Here is a 24,358-nt window from a genome sequence, read left to right as displayed (position 1 = left end):
GACCAATGGTGATAGTGTGCCATGAGCTAAGGCATATTGCCTAAGAGAATTTTCTGGCTCTGAGTACTAAATAAATAAAAAGCAAATCCATTTATCAAAATATAAATATTAGTGCATGTGTTGGGCATGAAGACATAATTTAAAGATATAATTGCATTCAAAAAAGAAACTGATAAACATGGCTGACTCTGGCAAAGAAACTGAAAGGGAGAGAGGAAAGAAATCTATTTTCTTGACATAATCAAACTAAGAAAGATGTATTAATACTTGTCCTAAAAAATAGATCTACTGGATGTAGTTCTGGTACTTTAATGCCTTATGGTAAAATGAGAACAAAGACCCCATTACCACCATGCATAGAGAGAATCTATGCATCTCACTGGAGGTGGATTAGGATGAAGTTGAAGGGGAAGCTTGGAACTTAAGGGGAACTATTTAATGTCGTAGCTCCAGCACTTACATAATACAGAGGCAATGGTTATTATACAGATTTGGGACTTAATAGATTTTACTAAATGACTTGGAAGCCATAAAGAAAATGACAGACAAGATCAGGTCAGCCAATTTTCAAATCAAGGAATGCTGTTAAAGCCAGAAGTTGCCCCTGACAGTGTTTAAAGAGGCTCTTACTTCCTGAATCCACAGAGTAGACTGAGTATGCACAAGCCCAGGAATTGATCCTGCGTGGAAGAGCCACAGAGAGACTGAACACTCAGTCTTTACAGGTCTCCTATGTTAAGTCAGGGCCCTGAGAAGAAAGCAATGGGACCCTGGAACCTGGGAAGAGCGTATTTGAGTGACTGCACCTGAACACCTGAAGCAATACCCCATTCTAGTGGGACTACAGAAATGAGTGTCCACCCTCAAAGATCATATAAATACAATCTGTATGCTCCTTAGAAACACCACAGGAATAGTGGCTGATGAAGGCCAATTATAAATGTAATCACATAGTAGCCCAATCTCAGCCTCTCTTTCTGGATGTAATATCCTTAGTGGACCTTAAAGGTTGTGATGATATTCAGACTATCTTATTGGTCCTTTACATCAAAGACATCATGCTAATTAGACTTGATGAACAACAAGTGGCAAGTGCTCTGGATGCCCTAATAAGTCACAGTTGCATCACAGAGTAGGAAATTTTCCATACACAGATGAAGGATTCTGCCACTCTGGTGAAATTTTTAGGGACCCAATTTTCTGGAGCATACAGAATAATCACCTTTAAAGTAAAAGACAAGTTATAGCAGTAAGGAAAATGCAGAGTACTTGGACAGTCTTTTTTTGGAGGCTGGTTATATAACACTTGGAAATAATGTTATGACCCATTTATGGAGTGTCTTGAAAGTATAAAATTTTTAGTGAGACACAGAGCAAAATATGGCTATGGCAGCAGTTTCAAGCTGAAGGACAGGCTGTTCTGCTGCTCAAAGCACTTGACCAAGCAAATCCAATAGTACTGGACTATGTGGTAGGTAAGAATGCATTGTGGAGACTTTGGCAAACCCCAATAGAAGAGTCACAGGACATACCCCTAGGGTTCTTCAACAAGGCTATGACATCTGTAGAAGTGAATTACTTTTTATTTGGAAACCATCTTCTCATATGCTAAAACTAGCTCCTACTAGAGAATGAGCTCTTGACCATGGAATATTAAGTGACTATGTGTCTGGAGTTGTCCATTATGATCTGAGTATTACACATCCACCAAGTTATAAAATTGAGCAGAGTTAACAGCAATTCTTCATAAAATGAAAATGATACATTCAGTATCAGGCCCAACAGGTCCGGAAAACACCATTAAATAACACAGATGGAAAGACTAAACCCTCCAGTTATGTATCTATGTTATATGGACAGCCCTCTCTCAGCTTACACCTCATGACCTGATAGGCAGTATCTTTTCACTGAGCTAATGTAAAGGGACAAGAACTCAGGTATGATCCATGAGTGGGTCATCTTGTTATGTTATCATGAACTGAAAATGGATGCTGATTTATTACATGCCCACTCAGGTGTGGCCCTGAAGGACAGCAGTGAGAAGAAATCTTCCCAGTGCTTGGAGAAGTACCCTGGCCATTAATGGTGAATGACGATACAAGTGGCCTGAGATGAGGATAGATACAAACCACAGGAATTGGATGAATCATTTTGTTGCTTCCAGTGGCCTTGACAGAGCAAGAGCAAGAGACTAAAGACAAAGAGGTCTGTGCAAGAGGCATAGGGATGCATATATGGGTAGGGGCATAAAAGGGGTGGATCTGTGACTTCCATATCATAGTCATTGAAGAGTTCCCACCACAGAAGAAGCATTTGGCAGCCAGATGGACAGGATAATACCTCCAGTGACTATAAACCTTTTTTGGTCTTCCACCAGTTCAGGGCTTGAATAAGCAGTCATAAACAGAGTTGTCATAGTTCTAGGGTTGGAAGCCATGCATGAGTCTAACGGTATGGCCTTCCTCTCAGCAAAGATCATCTAGTTATACTTCTGCTGAAGGTCTGATCCATAAGTATCAGAATGCTTGCCTTTTGGTGACAAGTTCAATTCATCAGACCCTTTGTTCAGGAAGCAGCACTTAGATTTCACTTGAATTGAAAGCACTTAGATTTTCACTCTGCATAAAAGGCTGTCTTCTCTTTACTTGTCTCTGCCAGCATCATGATCTAATGATTACAGAGTGTTTCATCAACAGAGATTCCTGAAAAACATCACCTAAAACCTAGGACACATTTGACAGCAAAGAAGGTAAAACAATGGGTGCATTACTAGTCCTCCAAATAACAAATCACATGTGAGCAGCAAGCTGGATAATATGAGAACGGTTTGTTAGAGAACACATAAGGTTTTCAACTTGATGGAGACACTCAGCAAGGTGGGACACTGTCCTCCAGGTTGTAGCATATACTTTAGACCAACAGCCAATGATCAGGGCTGTGCCCCAGTACACTGAATATATATGTCCAGGAACCAATGGATGATAGTAGGATGGGCTCTTTTCACCATCATTCCCAGTGCCCTGCTTGAAGAATTTTATTTTTGCTCTGGCATAGATAGATTGTATTCTAGATAAAATATGCTTTTCTTCTATACACTATAAATACATACAGATTTCAATGTGTTTCAAGGTTTTTATTCATTCAGTAAGTTTAGAAGTTTAGGATGCTGGACAAAAATATTGTCTTAGTTTTGAAAGTGATATTAAATGGTGCACTGAAGTGCAGCTTTACATCTGTAGTTTAAGTTTTCTCTTCTAGGAGAGGAAAAAAATATCTCAAGCATGAGTCTGTTAAAAGGATCGATTACTCAAATATGTCAGTGAGCCAAAGTCCAACATGAACATTTGTCCAAATTCAAAAACAAATGTCAATGCCTATGGATCGATTACATAAGAATCTTCAACTCATCTGACCTTTTTACTGAAAAGTTATTAGACATTTATGGTAGAGGAAAGAATTTCCCAAATGATTTGATAAAGGTCAAAGTATACACTTGAGTGTCATTTGAAATTTAAGTTTCCAATAATTATTTATGACCAGAATTCAAAAACATTTCTAAGGAAAATTTCAAGTGGTTCCTGTCAAGAACCAGGTAAATGTCCTCCGAATTCCCTAATATATTTGTTTTTACCTCAACTCTCCACCTCAGGGCCCCACTTCCCCACCTCCTCACCTCTACAAAGTAGAATAGATGGGAGAAGGAAGAACCTCCTGCCAGGTACAGTCACAGTGACAAATAAAGGAGGAGGTTAGAATGACAACTCTTTCCATTAAACTTGGATATAGCATATAGGATGAAAAACCTTCATGGAGGTAAGGATGTTTGACTCTCAGAAGAGGAAATGTAGAATAAGAATATAAAGTGTTTACGACCTAAAGGCTAAAAAAACCCAGTGGTCAGGATTGTAGGATAACCTTTATAAAAGTCACTGGTACCAAAAAAATAATAATAAATTCTTGAACACCAAATGTCAGGGAAATGACTAGCTCTTGTGAGCAGATTATTAAAGGAGCATAGAACCAGTTTGCTGGGATCATGTAAAATGAGTGAACATCAAACTAGATACAAGAAACAAACACCAGTACCAATAAGAAAGATAGTTGAAAGGATATGATAAAGAATTCCTTTGACCAATTAATATGGTTCCTACACAGTGACAGGGTTTAAATGTCATCCTTTTGAGATATATTGTTAACTACCTGAAATTCTTTCTAGAACAAGAATTTCTATGGGGAAAATAATAAGTACATTCACTTTACTTGAAAAACAAACAAGCACTGGACACATAAAATTATTCAATTATTCTTAAAACATATTGAGAATATTTTCAAGCCCATAAAAGAATTTAAATTGTTACCCAAAGTCCAGCTGAAGATTTTCTTTCACTTTCAAATTAATTTTGACAATAGGTTCGAGATCACTTTTTGGTTGTTGTTAATGTGCAAATAATTTATTTCCAAAATTAATAGGTGGCTCTTTGCTGAAAATGTAATGTTTGCTTATAATATTTAGAGTCATTAGATCTTTTAAAATGTGAAGATACATTATGTCTAGACCATAGAGGAACATAACAGACTGTATTATTTGTGCTATCATATATCATTTTATTAATTGTAATGTTTAATATTACATTGAGAATATCCAATAGGACAGGCACTATCCTAAGTTATTTGCCTAAATTATTTCTTTCAATCCTCCCTAGAGCTTATAAGATAGGTACTATTGTTCATGCATTCAGACAAGAAAATAGATGGTGAAGTTTCAGGTCACTTGCTTATTAATTTAATAACTTGATTAAAGTCAGGATGCTAAAAAAAAACTCTTAAAAATACATGAATATCTGATTTTACTAAATATATTATTTACTAATACTATCAGCTGGCAGATACTGATGATGGCAATGGCAATGGCTATATGCAGTTACATCAATGCAAATTTGGCAAATAGATATTAATAACATTAAAATATTTTACATAAGAACCTTGGAATTTTTCTTATAATAGCAAGCCACCTGCTTCCTACATACACTTTCTCTTTTTTAATAATAGAGTCACCCGGTGTTAGAAAAGTTGTATTGAAACTAATATATGGATACATGACATGGAAATGGGAATAACATTTTTTGAAATTAGTTTAATGATACATTTCAAGTGTCATAAAAATATTCATAGTCTTAGATATATTTTCTCATTTTTGTTCAGAAATTCATTCAGAAGACCTAATTTCAAGTGTTATCTCTAAAATATGCATATTTTTCAAGGACATTTATGGTAATGAATGACAGGAAACAGCCTAGTTGTCTGACAACAGTAGAGTTGATGGGCATATGATGCCATTTAAAAAATTATAGCTGATGAAATTATATGGAACATTAAAAATTATATCAATGCTTAGCAGCATAGCAGGATTGGAAAACATACAATCTGCTTTCTGGTCCCAGTTTCATTACAAACCAGCTGGAAGATTAACTGTTTATACCTGGCAAACTGAACATAGACATTGCTGTCTGGGGATCTGGAGGGCCATATGTGGCCTTGAGGCTGCAGGTTTCCCACCCCTGGATAGTCTTGCCCAGCTGCCACTGCCACCGCTGTGAGGAGACCCAGGCAGAGCAATCTCTCGCAATGGCAGCCTCCATGGAGAGGTAATCGCCCGGCCCCCCACTGGAGCTTCCAACAGCGGCCTGGGGAACAATGTACCCATCAATTCATGAGTGGATAGAGAATATGTGAGAGATATATATATATATATATATGTATATATATATATATATATATATATACACACATACACACACACACACACACACACACACGCACACGCACACACCCCATGGAGTACAACCCAGCCATAAAAAGGCATGAAATAATGTTTTTTGCAGCAACATGGATAGAACTGGAGACCATTATTCTAAATGAAGTATCTAAGGATCGGAAAAACAAACACCACATGTGCTTACTAATAATTGGGAGCTAAATGATGTGAACACAGGGGCACAAAGAGATGTAAATGACATTGGAAATCAAGAAGGGGGAGGGGAGGGGAGTGAGGGATTAAAAACTTACCTATTAGGTACAACAAACACTATTTTAGTAACAGGCACACTGAAAGCCGCAGCTTAAGCATTATACAAGGTATCTATGTGACAAAAACATTTGTAGCCGCTTAATATTTTGAAATAAAAAAATACCTAGTCATTGTCAATATGAAAGAAAACAGTAGTTTAATAGATATTTATGTACCTTTTATTATTTTTCAATATATAAGGGTACATATAATAAATGGCTTGTCTTCTTCCTTTCTCTTTTGGCCTATTTTTTTTTCCTTCTTTTTCTGCTTACCTCCAAATGGCATCTTCCACTCTTTGGTTGATAAAATAATTTGGAAGCATAATTGTCTTGATTTACCACCTGAGTTATTTCTTTAGTAAAGCAGTTATTGTTGTGGTGATTTCTATTAATAAGCCTAAAATCAGAGATGCAAAGAAGAACTGAGGAGCATCCCTCCTTCCCAGGGCACTTGAATCGTTGCCAACTACACAGAAAAAATTCATCAGATTGTAGGACAATGCTAGAACATCTGTTTTGAGCTTGAACAGATAAATACTGAAAACAAAAACCAATATTGTGTATCACTGATAAACATAATTGTTCCAATAACCACCTGTGCCTATCAGGAATCAAAATACATCAAGCAAACCTTTACTAATACATAAATTTATGGAAGCAATTTAATTAACAACATCTTTCACTGATTAAATATTTTAAATGTAGGAGAATTTCTAATAATATTTGAGAGAAACAACTTACTCCTTTAAATAAATAACCCAATTCAATGGGAGATTTATAGGGTATTGATTTTCTTCAATTAATCCATGAAAGTATAGTTTTTTTCAACTATCTTAGTCCATTTGGGATGCTATAGCAAAATACCACAAACTGGGTAGCTTATAAATAATAAAAATTTATTTGCCACAGTTCTTGAGCCTGGAAGTCCAAGATCAAAGCATCAGTAGATTTGGTGTCTGGTGAGGACCTGCCTCCTGGTTCATAGATGGTAAAAGGGGTTAGCTAACTCTCCGGGATCTCTTTTATAAGGGCACTAATCTCATTTGCCCTCAGGACCTAATCAACTCCCCAAGGCTCCACTTCCTAATGCCATCACCTTGAGTGTTAGGATTTCAACATATGAATTTTGGGAGGAGACACAAACATTCAGATCATAGAAGTGACCAATGTGTTTTGAACTCATCAAATATAGTAAAATATGCAACACATCAAATCATATTTCAAAGAAATATAGACAGCTTTGCTTTCCCTCCATTTTGATTTGATTTTTTCTTTCAACCTCATAAAAGGTTAAAATAGAAGACTGTCTTCTTTTTATATGTGCTTTATTTTCATCTTCCCCTTATTCAATCAATGCCCATTTGTTGAACACCTATTATGAGATAACCACTATTGCAGAATGAAGCTAAGAACTTTACAATCTGAACTGACAAGCCCCTTCTTTAACTAATAATGCCATATTCATATTAACCTGGGATTTTGGCAGACAAAGAGAAGTATGTATAATTGCTCATTTGGCTTAAGGCATGAGTTTCCAGACAATCTCTGTTCATGTGAAAACATGTTTTCTAAGGCAAATTTTTTGAGGTTAATAAGGGAAAAGTTCTAAATCAGTGACCTCTAATGTAAAACAGAATATTTCTCTTTACTGGAAATTATAATACATGTTAAACACAACTATACTCTAACAGTGTTAGCAAAGCAGTTTTTAATTTTAAGCATTGAGAGTAATAATTGATATGATGACATGAAAGTGGAATTAGCGTATTAGTGCAAATTCAGTAAGATTGCTTGTGGCTCCCATGGAAGACAGTAAACAGGATCCTGGAAGAATTGTGCAGAACTTATGGCCAAATGGCCAAAAATCCAAATCTAAATGTGTGTGTGTCCTAAAGTGGACAGGACCCTAGAGAGCATCACACTAAAAGCCTTCCATAGCTGGAAGGCATCAAAGAAACAGTAGGTGTCTTGAGGTTGGCACTAAAATGTGAAGAAGAGACTTGGGCTGATCCTAAGGCAAACTAACATTTACGGTTTTAATTAATACAGTCCCTTCTATTCCCACCCACATCACAATCTTCTTTGAACTGTTCTCTATCAAATAGAAGACAGTAAGAAACTCACTTCTAAAGGAAATAAACCTTAGATTGTAATTAAATCATCAACCTAACTTAAAAAGATTTTCTGAAAACCTGGCTACCAGAAAAACCTACTACTGATAGGATATCTAAGAAAAGGAGTTTTAAATACTTCATTCCAACCTACATAATTCAAAACTTTTTGAAAGAAATATCTGTTACTCAAGGCACCTGCTATTTCCTGGATAAATGATTACAGGCTTTCATCTGTTATTCAATTTTCTATTTATCAGATTTCTGTAAATGCAGAATAAGTGACAATTTAAGTCTTGAATAATTGGAGTGTTTAGATTTGTATTTGTCTAACTGACCAGAAAGCATACCTATCTGTGACAGTTTCATTCTGAGTTTTCCCAGGCTGTAAATTTTCTCTAATGGTATACTCATATCAAATATCATTTTATAGATTCTATTTCCTGAGTTTTGTCAATATGAGCACAGAATGTTTAAATCCATATCACCAACAGACTTCTGAATTAACCTGCTTGCAACCATGGATATCCTGTTTCAAAAGCATATAACCATTTCTGATATATTCATAATACTCTCAGCAATCTAAATCTCTTTTTTAGAATGTGTAAAGTCAATAAGAGGTATTGAGATATAAGAGATTTAAATCAATTCACAACAACACCTACTCTGTCAGTCACAAAAATTTGAATTATGATGACACTGTATTTCTAATTATTCAATATACTTCTAGTCAGATATAATACTATTTAACTATGTCAGTAAACAAAATCTCTGGTGTTTTATTTAATGTTCCTGACTAGGTCAAACCCCCGCCCCCAAATCATGCTTATCTGCTATGTTGCTCCATAGAGTCGAAATCAGGCACTTAACTGTATGATTTCTGATGAATACTACATCCCTCCCTGAAGCCAGTCCTCTGAGGGTAGGTCCATTTCTAGACCACACACCATTCAATGACCAGATTCTAGCACAGAAGGTACTATACAACATTTGCAGAATTAAAGATTAAATTTATAATTGAAGAAAACATCTTGAAAATCAAATTTGCATTTTTAACACAAAACAAAAGCATCTTTCTATCCTCTGCATTTTTCATCTTACCCTTAAAAATCTGGTGATGGATTGCTCCCAGTTAGACTACATCACTCTTCAGGTGAACAAAACATTCCCTATATCAACACATTTCCTAATATCTACAGTCATATAAGAAGGAGAGGGGGGATTTTTTATGCTGGGACTACAGGTGCACACCATGACACACAGGTAATTTTTCTATTTTTTAGTAGAGACGGAGTCTTGCTCTTGCTCAGGCTGGTCTCGAACTCCTGAGCTCAAGCAATCCTCCCACCTCAGCCTCCCAGAGTGCTAGGATCATAGGCATGAGTTAATACTGCATTCTCTCCCTGGATCACTTGCTGCTCCCTTTTCACATAAAGTTCCTACCTTTTTACCTGTTCTTGAACTTTATCTGGCTAACTGCTGTTCATCTTAAACATCTCATTCTCTACATCGTCTGTTTGTACTCACATAGAACACCAGGCTTCACCTATCAAAGCTACTAACACACTGCATCTAACTGTCTGGGTGGGTTGGTTTGTTTCCACCTGTGGCCATCACTACATCACTCTAGAATCCTCAGGGCTTAATCTCAGTACCAAATACGTGGGAGAATGTTAATAAATATTTGTTGAATAAACGATTGAGTTAAATAATGAATAAACATGTAAAATACTTATTTTTGTTGTTGTTTGGTTTGGTTTCTTACTTCACTATTACCTCTTTGCCAATGCAGACAGAATTCAGTTGGCCCTTCCGTGGAAAACAGTCCTGTTTCTAAGCCCCTATTAATAACACAATATTTCTGGGTGTCAAAAAAAAATTTTGTAACAAAATGTTTATGTTTTATCTTGCATAAGCAAAATAAAAAGAACTACTTATATAATCTCTAGTTAAATTTAACATTTTATCCATCTGGACCTTTTGTTTTCAATTCAGAAGCAGCATTTTAAAAGTGACTAAATATAGACATTCTGAAGCGAGAGAAAAAGGATACCTTCGGTCCCTTAAGTTCCTATCATATTGCATTCATTTAGGATTAGGAAGAAAATTAAACCATTTTAAGAACACTTTAACATTATATGGAAAGACTTTAACCCTAATAGAATATCACAGACAATGTACTTTATTGAGAAAACACTAAGCTAGAGCCAAGAAAGCCCACTGTGGATAATCATTAACATCAGAAAAGGAATCAGTGAAATGAGGGACTAGAATATATCTTCAGGTTCTTTCCAGCTCAGAGCTTTCAGTCTTTGTCCATATAATCCTCAAATATTCACCTCTGGGTCTAATAATGAGGAGATGTACACAAGACTCTAGGTGAATTCGGCAGGGGAAAATATTCTGCTTCCCTTGGAAAAACCTTACAGTCTAATTTTGGAGACAGATTATTCACATTAAAAGATGCATTCCCCCATCAAACATTTATTGGAAACTTACTTGGCACCAGAAATTGTGATAGATGCACTTGCTGTAAGACAGTATCCTTAAGAGTTTACACTTGAGCAGAGGGGAAACACATGGATATGGAAATGTTCTGAAAATTTTTATGGGATGTAACAGAATTGTGTGCAGTGTTACTAACATCTAAAAATCTAGACGGTTAGTCCAATATAGGATATGCTAAATGAAATTTGAATGGCAAGGGAGAAAACATGTATTTATTGAGTCCTACCACATGTAGTGTACAATTTTTAGTAGTTTACATACATAATTGAATTAATCCTTTAGATAAGCTGTTAATTAACCACCATTTTGCAGACAACCAAACATGAAAACCTATGTAATTGCTGGGAAGCCAGACACCAGATAGCGTCAGGATAACTTATACCCAGGTGTTTTGGATCCCATCGTGGTAAGAACATGAGGGATGCATATGTTCAGAGGAGTATGTGGAAGAGGTAAAACTTGGCATACATTTTGAAAGAGGATTTGAAAGAGCGTGTTCTAATTGAATTTTTATTTCGAGATCATTGTAGATTCACAGGCAGTTGTAAGAAAAGATAAATTCCATGTGCCTTTTACCCTGTGTCCCTGAATGTTAACATCCTGAAACTCTAGTATAATACCATAACCAGACATCAACAATGATACAGCGAAAATGCAGAATGTTTCCATCACCACAGGATGCATCATGTTGCTGTTTTATAGCCACAGCATCCACTGCCTCCTGCATCCCTGCTAACCACTCATTACTTCTCCATTTCCCAATGTTGTCACTTCAAAAATGTTACATAAATAGAATCATGGTCTATGTAGTCCTTTGGGATATTTTTCACTCTACATAGTTCTCTGGAGATTCATCCAGATGGTTGCATGTACCAAGAGTTCATTCTATTTTGTTTTTGAAGAGTGTTCCAAGGTATGGATTTAATAGCTTGTTTAATTGTTCACCCATTGAAGGTCATCAGTGTTGTTTCCAAGTTTCAGCATTTACAAACAAAATTACTCTAAAGATTCAACTATAGGTTTTGTGTGGATGTAAGTTTCCCCTTCTATGAAATAAATGGCCAAGAATCCAATTGTTTGATCATATGGTAGTTGTTATTTTGAAAACTGCAAACTATTTTCCAATGTCATTGTACCATTTTACATTCCCTCTAGCAATAGGTGAGTGACCCAGCAGCTGTGCGTCCTCACCAGCATTTAGCACTGTCACTATTTTTATTTTAGTCATTCTGATAGGCATATAGTTATACCTCATTAAGGTTTTTTTAATTTGTATTTTTCTAACAGGTAATATATTAAACATCTTTTCACATGCTTATTTGCTAGAAATAAATTCTGTTAGTTTTTCTTCATCTGAGAATGTCCTAAAGGATATTTTCACTAGATATAGGAATTTGAATTGACAGTTCTTTTAGAATTTGAACCATTGTATGCTACTTCTTTCTGGCCTCCACAGTTTCTGGTACAAAATGCACTGTCACTTGGATAGTTTTTTCCCTATAGGTAAGGTGTAATTTTCTTTTGTCTTCTGTCAACATTTTTTCCCTAATTTTCCATAAGTTTAACTATGATGGTTCTGGATATGAATATTTTGGGGTTTATGCTGTTTGGAATTCACTAAATTCTTTACTGTAGATTTGATCCTTTTCCTAAATTTGGTAAGTTTTCTTTTTCTTTTTCTTTTTTTTTTGGTACTATCAGCAACGCACTATTTATCCTCTCAAACTGGCCTTCAATGACATTAATGTAGACCTTATGTTATCATCCCAGAGATCCCTAAGGCTCTATATTTTTTTGTCCAGCCTATTTTCTTTGTGCCATTCAGATGGGATAATTTTTAAATTTTCACTTGTGTTTTTCAGTTCTAACTTTTCCATTTGTTTCTTCTTTGTATTTTCTATTTATTTGCTGAGGTCATCTACTTTTTCTTTTACAGAGAATTCCTATTTTTCCACTTATTTCATGCATGTTCACAATTGCTCATTGAAGAATTTTTATCACAGCCACTTGAAAATTCTTGCCAAATAACACATCTCTGTCATTTTAGTGTTGGCATCTACTTTCTTCTTTCATTCATTTTGAGATATTCTGGCCCTTGGTATGATGAGTAATGTTCAATTGTATCCTGGATATTTTGGGAATTATGTGATGAGACTCTGGATCTTATCAAACATTCTGTTTTACATGGGTTTCTCTCACCATCCTGGAAAGTGAAAGGGCAGCATTGCCTTGTTACTTCCCAGTATAGACAGAGTCTAGGCTTCGCAGTTGGTCTTTGCTAGCAGTTGTGGGGGTTGGAGGCCATATTTTTTTTTGTGATATTTGGCTGGATTCAAGCATTATTGTCCTAAAAGATTTCTGTCTTCCCTAGTACTTAGGTTGTGTTTTTTGTTTTAGATTTTTTTATTTGTTTGTGTGTTTGTCTGTGTCTTTTGGTGTTTCCAGATTGCTAGCTTCTTCAGCTCCAGTTCTGGGATATATGCAGCAAAACCCAGAAAACTCATCAGGGTGCCATTTCTTGATCCCCAAGTTCCCTTAAACTATGGGCTTTGGTTGATAATGATAATGATAATGTTAGTTCATCGGTTATAATAAACATATCACACTGAAAAGGGATGTTGGCTGTGAAAGAGTTTGTGCGGACAGAGGAAATACGTAGAAACTCTGTAGTTTCTGTTCAATTTTGCTGTGAACCTAAAGCTTCACTAAAAAAAGGTGTATATATAAATGCCCTTGGATTTTGAGAAGAGTTATAATAAACAGCCATATGTGCTTTCCTCTGTTTTTATCTTAAGCTGTTAAATAAGCTTTTATGCAACACGTTGTACAATGCTTAATCAAAGATGCTTCTTAGAGCTGAGGGCTCAGAAAAAGTGGTACCTATCCTGATGGTTTGATTCCTCTTAGGAAACAAAAGATACAATAGTCATTATATTTTCCCCTTTGACTTAGAAGATTTGTTTTCAAGAGATCAGACTTTCTCAACATGGATCTCTTGATATGATCCCTCTCACCCCAACACCTTTTTATAAGACTTGCAGAAGAGGTGTCAAGGGATGGCACTGATGCAGTGAGGAGCAGCACTGGGAAGGTATAACTCTCCTGAACAGCTTAGCTGCAACTCTCAATATTAGAGCTGTTTTGGACAATTTGTCCCTTGCAGTGTGGAATCTTTTTAAAAACCTTGTATAATGACTATTATTATTATTACTATTATTTCAATCTGTTAACTGAGACTCAGGGAGGCTTTAAACATTGACAAGAATAAAGTAATCATTAAGTGATGGAGCCACTTGCAAAATCTATGCACTTCCCATTGCACTATATTCATCTGATATTTTATATTGTTTGTTGTCAGTTCAGAATTTGAAGAATTATATAAGGAAGAAAACACGTAAGACAAATTACCATTGTCTCAGTCCCTATTTTCACTAATTTTTTCCATTTCTTAAATTGTTCTTACATATTTGTAAGCATTCTTACAGAATTATCTGTTACAAAATAAATAATTTGTGGTTTTCCATTTTTTTTGAGACAGGTTCTTGCTATGTTGCTCAGACTGGAGTGCAGTGGCACAATCACAGCTCACCACAACCTTGTGCTCCTGGGCTCAAACAATACTCCTGCCTCGGCCTCCTGAGTAGCTGGGACTACAGGCATGTGCCACCATGCTCAGCTAATTTTTAAAAAAAATTTTTTTAGAGGCAGGGTCTCACTATGTTGCCTAAGCTGGCCTCAAATTCCTGGCCTCAACAGATCCCCCCACCTCAGCCTCCAAAAATGCTGGGGTTACACGTGGACCATGCCCAGCCAATTTTCCATTTTTAACACAGTAACACAATTTTCTATGAAGTACAAATAATTCAATCATCCTTCTATCTCTAAGGACAATAATTCCTACTTTATCTACAGGAAAAGAACACTCAGAGTTTACAAATTTGTAAAAATTCATTTTTTGGTCATGGTGGTAGAAGTGGAAAATAGATGCACTTGGTATACCTAAGAAATGAATTAACCATAACAAAAGTAAATGCATTCTATCTCTCACTGTTGCTAACTGACAGTAGCAGTGTTAATTCCACCAGAAACTGCCTACCACATATTAATGTTTTGTATGTCATTGGTTCTGAAAATAAATTAACATACCCCATCCAGCAGCTGGTTGAACTTTTAATAAATATTTACTCACAGTAAGACTTACATTGGCTACAGGGTGGTTTTATAGTCAAATATTTTATCTCTGTAATACTCAAATAATTCAGATCTAGTTAGAAGCAATAGCATTCCACAGCATTTGAAATCATATATAAGCTGATTATATTATCAACAGCATTCACCTTCATAAAGTAACCAAAAGTGCCTCAGTTATGCTCCTTAAAATAGTATTAATATATCATTTAATGATCATTAGGTATGTTCTTATATGTGTTGCACTCTTTATCCAATATCTTACCTCTGTTCTTAATTCATAGATCATTCTATCCTTGCTGTTTTGAGATTTAGATTCTTTCTTTATATCTCCTGATATTTCTTCCATTTCATTTTTATGTTGATTGTGAAGAATGTCAAACTGAAAAAAAAAAGTTAAAACTATAATCACTTGATCCCACAATGGCTCATTCCAGGAAAATTTACATTAATCTTCCAGTTTGCTTTAGATCTTCTTTCTTTCTTCTTTCTTCCCCCCCATGTGGATTCTGGCAGGTTTTGTTGCTGACGTGGTAGTTATTGTGGTTGAACCATTTATTCTTACACTTGTAGTTTAAAAATCCTAAGTTGTTAGAAAAGAAAATCAGCAAATCTCTGTATCCCAATTCAGCAAATGAAAAATGGGCAAAACTCAGTTACTTCCACACACTCCTAAACAATTAACCAATTGGCTTCTAAACTAATCCAATTAATCTTGATCTTTTAGTCCTCAATATTAAATATTAGTACCTCAGTATTCCTTGTAATCCTACTTATGTCAATTTTCTGTGAAGTATAAATAGTATATTGATTATAATAAAGACAAACTTGAAAAGTGTAAAAGAAAGTACATATATAATGCTTGGGCTGGTAAAATATAGAACATCTATAAAAGTTGCCAATAAATTGTCATAGGAAAATACTGAAGAAAACTATAGGAAAGTGAGAAAAATCCTATAAATTCAAACTAATTATTTCCCTATAGTTGTTCTTACAATTAGAAGTTTTCATCAGAACCATGAAATTTGATAAATATACAAAATGTGTAGTTGCACATACATATGCTATTTTGCTTTAATAACATATATTTTTTCTAAACTAGATAGGTAAAAGTTGCTGTCATTCATATTATATAATTTGTATGTAATCCTATGATAAATTAGAATATAATTTATTTTTTATTACACCAATTTAAATATAAAAAATAACACTATTCAAAACATTGCTATTGTGAATAGTAATATTAAGCATGTATTAGTCTTCAGGAACTGAACTTGATATATATTGCCTTAGTTAATGCTAGCAGTAATCCTATGGGTTAGGTTTTATCATTATTATCCTTAGTATACAGAAAAGTGAATCATATTTTTACAAGGCTTAAGCAATTTTCCCAAATTCACAAAGATAATAACTGGAGGAAGCAAATTTTAAGAATGTTCCTACCAAATTAATTACCTGAGTGATAAACCAATATTGCATCTATAAAGCTAAAGGCCATTGAAATAACTCTCTGAAAGGCAATATGCTGATAGATAATAGAAGATACGTATAGAAAATGCCATAGCCCAAACATACTAGAAATGGACTACAGTGGGGGTAGGAGCTGATTTGCCAACTAAGAGGCCCCATGCTCAGAGTGGGCAACATGGAGAGAGCACAGGGAAAACAAGACTAAGAACAAAAGGTAATACCACAGACGTCTTCAAAAGTCTACACCTGTTCAACCCATTATCACGTAAGTTAAATAGAGACAGCATGGTGTTAATCCCTGGCTAAAATGTTTTACAAAGTCACTTTGCTAAAGAAAACAGTGAATTGAAAGAGTGAAACAAAAGCACCTGGTTTTGGTCTGGGTTCAGCAAAGGAAAATCCAGTTTATTCTGGTGATTGAATGCCCCTATCTTCACTTCTGAAATCTTGGTCAGTAATCTATAGGGAAATCAATCAGTCCATAAACCCTGCCATTGTCAACAGAATTTTCCATGCACCATACCACTCAAAAGGGACAGGAGGCAATAAAGCAAACAACAAAAGAAATCCACCCCAAACACCTAAAATAATTCCATTTTCATTCATCGCTGTGAGTGGAAAATTCAAGGATCTCTGGACATATGAGAAATCTGAGAGCATGAAAAGAAAAAAAAAAAAGAGTACTGGTTAAGGCCAAGATTAACAGACAGAATGTCGCTAGGGAAAAAAAACAGAACAGGAAAAAAAAGGGTACAATGTAAGATATGAAAAAGAATATTTAAAAAACACTACCATAATTACTATCTTTAGGAAAAAATGAAAATATATTGCACTCACAAATTAAGGACAGAGAAATTCCAAAATTTCAAAGAATATGAAAGGATAGGTCTCTAGAAAATTTAAAAAATTCGTTTTTAGAAAAATTAACTAGAAAAGTTGGCAGGTAGAATTGAATGTTGAAGTGTAGTCCTGTACCTGTTCTCTTTGTGCATTCACTCCCTTGGACAGCTCACATATACCCACGGCATTGCACACTGATCAAAATGCTGACAATTTTTCAAAGTCTGTCTCCAGCCTGTAGTTTTCTGAATTTCGGATGCACACGTCCAGCTTCCTACTTATCACCTCTGTGGGCATCCCAAACTCAGCACATTGGAAATCCAAATTCAGAACTTCTCCTGCAAACCTGTTTCTCCATTAGTCTCTGTCATCTCGATAATTATGAACTCCATCCTTCCCCCAAATATTGGCTATGTTAATTCATTTATTTCTCTCACATGACACATACAAAGTAAAAACAAATCAATTCAGCTTGCTCTCCACAATATGTAACAAAACCAACTCCCTCTCTTTACTTCTACCACTATTATCCTAATCAAAACACACCACGATTTCTCACTTCAGATATTTTAATAGCCTCTATCCTGTTTGTTTCTACACATGGCCCTGCACTCTCTTCTCAAAACAGCAACCAAAAAAGCTTCTTAGATAACAATTCAGATTATGTAACTCTGCTCAAATCCTTTCAAGTAGCTTCCCAATACATTCAGGGTGTAAGTCAAAATCCTTAGTATTCACTTGGTTGGTCCCATAACCCTCCAGCCCTCAACTCCTACTCCTTGCCCTAATTCTCCCCCAACCTCTCTTGCCTCTCAGTTTGTTGTACACTATAGGTGTGAAAGAGTTAAAAAGAAATTAAAAATAATAAATGAAATATTGTATAGCTAAAGCAATTAAAACAACATACCTGGGAAAACTAATTAACAGATAAATGAAACAATTATGCTTTCTCCTTAAAAAAATTGAGTTACTTTGATCATTTTAAAATTGTATTTTGGACACAAAATAACCTTAATTTTGCCACTTGCATTTCAGTTTAGATTAATGGAGTTGTAACGAAAATCTATTTAGCAGCCGAAAAGTTGAAAGCAGTGAGCTTATGGATGCTAAAGATGACTAATTTAGCAAAATTATGAATGTCATTCACAAATGATATATCACAATAGTTGAGTTGAAAGTGACAGAAATGGGAGGTACCTGATGAAGTGAATGAGTCAGCATTAGAAAGCATTTTCAAGTTCATGTCCTTTTATTTAATATTTCATATATTCTCTCATAAGGCTTTTTTTCCTGAGGTAGCACCGTAATATAATTCCAAAACTACTCTTTAAAAAGGCTCTTTTCATACTTCAGTATTTATGAAAAGTCAAACCAGGCAACTTGCCATATCTTTGACTTCAGAAATATCTGCCATACTTTGTTTCTGGAATATTATCAATATTATGTATAAATGTGCATTCTACATTCAGATAAGCACGAATGAAAAATCTGAAGATGATATCTAAGAAACAAAGATACTGGGTAACATATAAATAAAAATATTTTCTTATTTACTTAGACATGGTAGGAAAAGAAATAACAGCTACCAAAGGGCACAAAAATATAATCTAATATACACTGTTATTTTCATTTGGCTTCACATTTCATACCTCAAAATGATCTAAAAAGATTAAGTAGTTAATGCTGACGACAAAGTTCTGTTTTTTGTGAAATAATGTGTTGAATATTTATGCCAGTATTATTAACAATGCAGCATAATTCAATCTTCTCTGAACACCAAACCCACCTTTTCTCCCATAATTCTCACAAATGATCTTACAGCTTCCTTCACAGAAAACTAAAAGCTTTACATAGTAACGACCTCCAACTTCCCATAACAAAACATACAATTTTGCATGCATCTATACAAATCTTTTTTTTTTCCTTATGTTAAATCATTTAAAAATGTCTTCTAGAGTCAAAGTCTAATCACTCCACTTGTGCTCAGGATTTCATACTTTTGGGACACTTGGCAAACTCATAAGAATTGCTCCTCCCCTGTATCTTCAAGTTTTCTTGGTTTCTCTTCCATTATCATTTGATTGCTCAATGCTTTCCATTTAGGTTGGGGATGAGGGAGTGTGAGAAAATCAGGTGTAGAAGATATTCTTTTTTTCCTGTCTTTGAGTTTCCATTCCAGCCTTTTGTTTCCTGTTACCATCAAGTGCCTTGAAAGAGTTGCTGCATTTGCCTTTTTCATACTCCCTTCTCATTCACTCCTCCACCGGGTCCTGCTACCACCATTCCCAAGACTTTCCAATACACAATATCCAGCTCTGCTCTTGCTTGGATCCTTGGCAGAATTCTACATGTTATAGTTGACAATGCCCTTGTTCAAAGACTGTTTTCTTGGGGCTTATGCAAAGAAAGGTTTCCCGGGTCCCTTCCTTCTCAGATTTCTGTGCAGGTTCTCTGTCTCTACCTTCCTTGCCTGGTGCCAATCCTCAATGCCCCAACCCAGGGTCATCCCATTCACTCCCAGGGCTTCAGCCACCATCTCTCTGCTCATTGTTCAAATCTGTTTTCTACACGCACAAATCCAAAATCCTACCAAACATTTCCACCTCAACCTCAACATATTCAGAACTGAATCCACTGTGTTTCCCCCCCCCCCGCTTTTTTTTAATTTTTTTTTTTTTTTTTTTTTTTGCTGATGTGTCCTCTTGGTCAATGGTGCCTGACTGATATTGTCAGCAATCTGTAATTTCACCTTCTCTGTCACTTCCTTTGCATTTGCAACACTCAATTAATCACCAAGCATTGCCATTTGTTTCACCTGCATATTTCTCAACTCTCCACATCTCTCCTCCCTAATCAAGTTTAGGACACCCAACTATTTCCTTATGGATTAGCATGACAGATTCATAACAGTTTCCTCCTCACCCTCACTCCCCTACTCAATCTATTCTTCACACTTAAGTTTGAGTCAGATTTTGAAATTGTCTTCAAATTGACCCTAGTCAATGCATTGCCCACACATTTTTAATTTGGCTTTTGGTATAAGTATTGAATATCAATTAGTTCAGGGTATAAGACTAAGTGTTTTAACAGTGAGGTTCTGGGAACAATATCACATTTTTATGAAAAGTGAAGATGTAAAAAGGAAATGTGCCCAAATAGAAGGACATTCTGAGGTAGAATTGAGAAGATACATTAATGTTTTTAGTCACTTCTATGGAACAATTTCTTTAAGACCCAAGAAATAGCAATAAAAGATGGTGTTTCAAAGTAATCTTTGAGCTCAACTGCACTAATATTCTACCATACATCTATTTCTAATAAGTATCTTCAAGGACCAGTCTTGATGTGTACAGAACAGCTTCCATATGACATACCTTTTCGAAAAATTAGGGATAGGCATAGAATTTTAGCTACATATAACTAGTAATTCTAATCTTCTATTTTCCCTAAATCAGAAAAGTGTTTTGAGGTTCTTGAAATAAAGCTTCAATGTAAGCTGTAAGTACCATAAAGGAGCCCCACAATGCCTGTGTCTCTGTAAGTATGAATATTTATCTATAAACATTTATAAAACAACATTATAAACTACTAGGCATATTGTTATGATCACAAAAAGATAGTTCTTAATAAAACCCATAAAAAGAGATCACATAAAATCATAACATTTTCAAAGAAAAAATTTTCATCTAGAGACTAATTTTTAGATGTTAGCAGTATTCTCACATATGGCAAAGGATCTCTTCCATCAGGGAAAGCATCAGAGTTATTGATTTTTAAACTGAGTTACCATATTTATTTGTAATCAGTGTTTCTTACATGAATATTTTATCCTCTAGACCATGAAATTTCATGGAAATGTTCATTTCAGCACACTCAGAATTCAAAATCTCATTCTGAATCAATATGTACAGACTCCCAAAGGAAAAGATGAATAACTATTAAATTCAGCATGGGAACAGCATTTGGGGTATAATTACCTCTACTATGCATTGTCTTGGTTATATTTTAAGTAGTAAGATTTTACAATTAAATTCTTATCTTGTCTCCTTCCTAAATGTCAGTAATTTAAGAATTATATCCTTCTAGAGCATACCAGACTTTCAAATACATTTTGAAAAACCTAGGTCTATTTAATAAAGCACATCTGTTTCTAACCCTAACAACTGCTAATCTTTCCATCAGCAGTTCTTAGCCAGGCATGTATTTGCTTTTTAACAGTTTTAGGCATCTCCGAAAGAATTATACTTGTATTCACATATTTTTAGAGCTGAAGAGCTGCACTGAATGCAAAGGTCATTAACAGAATTTTCGAGAAGGTGAGTAACAAAAGGTAACTCATATGAAGTTTCAAAGGATGCACCATGGCACATATTTTTCTGATTGTCATTCAACTGTAGGGGGACTTTGAATACTTTACACTTATATTTACCCTACAGTGCCATTTCTAAATGTAGTTTAAAATTCTTGTCTGTTATAACCCAATATAAAAGCAATTAAACAAATAATATATAAATAATTGCACATGACTAAGTATTCTTATTTTTTCAGTTCTAAATATTTTTTAAATATTTCATCATATTTTATAAAAATAATTTAACATATAAACATACCACATTTCTTTTAAAAATTCCTAAGAACATAATAAATTCATTATTAGGAAGTAAAAAGGAAAAAATTTAAATAATCCTATATAAAAAAATTCAAATAATATTTTATCTTTACCTATATTTATAACTTTTTGTTGTATGCAAAACAATTCTTTTTACATTCGTTGTCATTCATTGTTCAGCTCTGTAATTCATCTAATTGCAACATACACTCAAAATTTAAGTAGCAAATTTTCCACAATTCTGAGATTTCTTCTCTTGCAAAATCCTGTCAGCATTTTATCTATCAAAAGCATCATATATAGCTTAGTATATATTTCTGTATGGTCATCAAATGCAGACCCAACTTACATTGTATAAAGCCACATTTGTTTTATTTTTTCTCTCACTTGTGTAACTTTGTTAAACAATTTAGAATGGAGATTTTCAGATCTGCTACCAAAGATCATCTTTGAACAGAAAACATTAAACACTTTTCAATATACATATTGCTTTGTAAATCATTCAAACTTATGACTTTTTCTCAAAACATTTGCTACATAAATGTTACTTGAATAAAAAGAAGGCTTATAAAACAAAGAGTAAGATTACCAAGTCTGTACTGCACACTAGTGGCAAGAGATAGTGAATACATGTGTTGTTTTTTTTTATTTCAATTTAAGACTAGTTTCATCTTAAATATTAGCTTTCTCAGTCAAATTTAGAACCCATTATATTATAGAATATATACACATGTGCTCTAAACATAATATGATTTTTGTGTCACGAAATATTTTTCCAGTATATATTAATTTATTGTAAATGTTCACACCACCCAGAGAAAGGTATCTATGCATATGAATATTGTGAATTTATATATACCTGTATGTGTGTATATATATGTAAATATAGACATTGCACACACACCCACTAAATGTTAACTCATGTGAAATTAGTTTGTCATTACTTTTGCCCATTATTTTTCTTTTCATTACTCATTATTCTTTCCTACATACTTACTTGGTACAATGCTTTAGTAAACAGAATATGTAAAATTAAGATTAAATAATAAATATTTATGAACCATTGAAATGGGAAGGGTTCATGACAGCATTTTATTGATGAAAATGCTAAAGAAAGGTATAAAGGCAAGAGGCTGATCCTGAAAACTATGATGTCAATATGAAAAGAACCCAAATACACTTGAGATAAATTGCTATTTTTAGACTATTCATGAAAGAATAAGATAAAATTGCTTATGGTAAATGTCCTGATATCATAAGACATTTTTGGCACTCCCCTCAAATGGCCTACAATGTGTAATTAATTGAGTCATATAGTTGATCATTAACCACTTTACTATCGATATGTACAACAAAACATCATTTGCACACCTTATTTATATAAAATTAAATTTTTTAAAAGAAATAAAGACTAACATAAAACTGCAAAAATTTGTTATTTAAAACAAAATTTCTTATAGTCTGAATTTGACTAAGGCTACTATTGGCATTTGATTTTAAATATTCCTCTTACAGAGAAAATTCAAGTTTTTAACCTCCCTTCCTCATGTCTGTTGAATCTTTGGGCCTTCTGCCCACTATCTTACATATCCAAAGAAAGAAAATCCTGGTTTCATTTTTCCTTTATATCATATGTCCTCATACCTCTTTCACATTTTGCGGCTTCAATTCTTTTAATTCTTCATACTTCCATTTCCACAGAGACAAAGCTGACTCCAGTCGTCCTACTTCTTTTTCCAAAGCTGTGCGCATTCTAAATCATTTAAGAAATAAAAGAAAGGAAAGTAGACTTATAATTCTAAAATAATTTTAGGAATGCATCTAATTTTATATTTTCTATTTTTCTAATTTTTGATATTTGTGTATGATTACAATGAGAGAAAACATTTTCTAACTTATTAAAAATTACAAATATTGAATAAAACTTGATTTAGTCTATTATTGTTCTGTGAATTAACTTTGTTGTATATTAAATATATTTAATTTGGTTTAATTTGGTTTTTGCCAGTATCAATGTTCTGCCTGATTTCTCTTATGAATGTCATATATTTCTCTCAATTCCTCTTATTCATATTATTTCCTCACATACGAGATGTATGTTTCTAATTTTAACATGGTTTTCATCCATCTTCATATTGTAACTGTATATAAATGAAGAATACTTTGAGATGACACAGAATTCGAGGAGACCACCTAACAATTAAAAAATCAGTCATCTATTGGGGATATTAAAATATTTTAAATTATTTTCAATTTTGTTGTAATAAAGCAATTTCAGTGGGGTCTTTAAGTTATTTAAATATTATAAAATAATTAAAATTAATTTCTCCATTTGTAGAACTAGCAACAGCACTAGAAGTAAAATTTGGTCCTCTAATATCTCAACCACTGAATTTTCTTTTCCCCACAATGGTCATTAGAGTGAGTCATTGAAAATAACTGCTTTATATCTGGTTGTAATTTGCATATATAACCCTTTCTAATTGGCCTGTCCTTATCTGTGTGATAGATTAGATTACTGTCAAAAAATATTCAGTGTTTTCCCTCAATTTCTATGGACAGA

At 34.3% G+C, this 24,358-nt stretch overlaps 1 protein-coding gene across 1 annotated transcript in view; it reads right to left on the bottom strand.

Moving 5' to 3' along the window:
- CCDC102B (coiled-coil domain containing 102B) overlaps positions 1-24,358 on the bottom strand; it is a 73,167-nt gene that overhangs the window by 37,603 nt on the left and 11,206 nt on the right. The window contains exons 3-4 of the mRNA XM_045527633.1: positions 23,440-23,548; positions 15,142-15,258 (exon numbers count right to left, since the gene is read on the bottom strand). Of these exons, the coding sequence (XP_045383589.1) occupies positions 15,142-15,258; positions 23,440-23,548 (226 nt within the window). The remainder of the gene's footprint in view (positions 1-15,141; positions 15,259-23,439; positions 23,549-24,358) is intronic.

This window comes from Lemur catta, chromosome 16, assembly GCF_020740605.2.
Source record: "Lemur catta isolate mLemCat1 chromosome 16, mLemCat1.pri, whole genome shotgun sequence".
In the NCBI taxonomy this organism is placed as follows: Eukaryota; Metazoa; Chordata; class Mammalia; order Primates; family Lemuridae; genus Lemur; species Lemur catta.
This window is presented reverse-complemented; position numbering and strand designations above follow the sequence as displayed.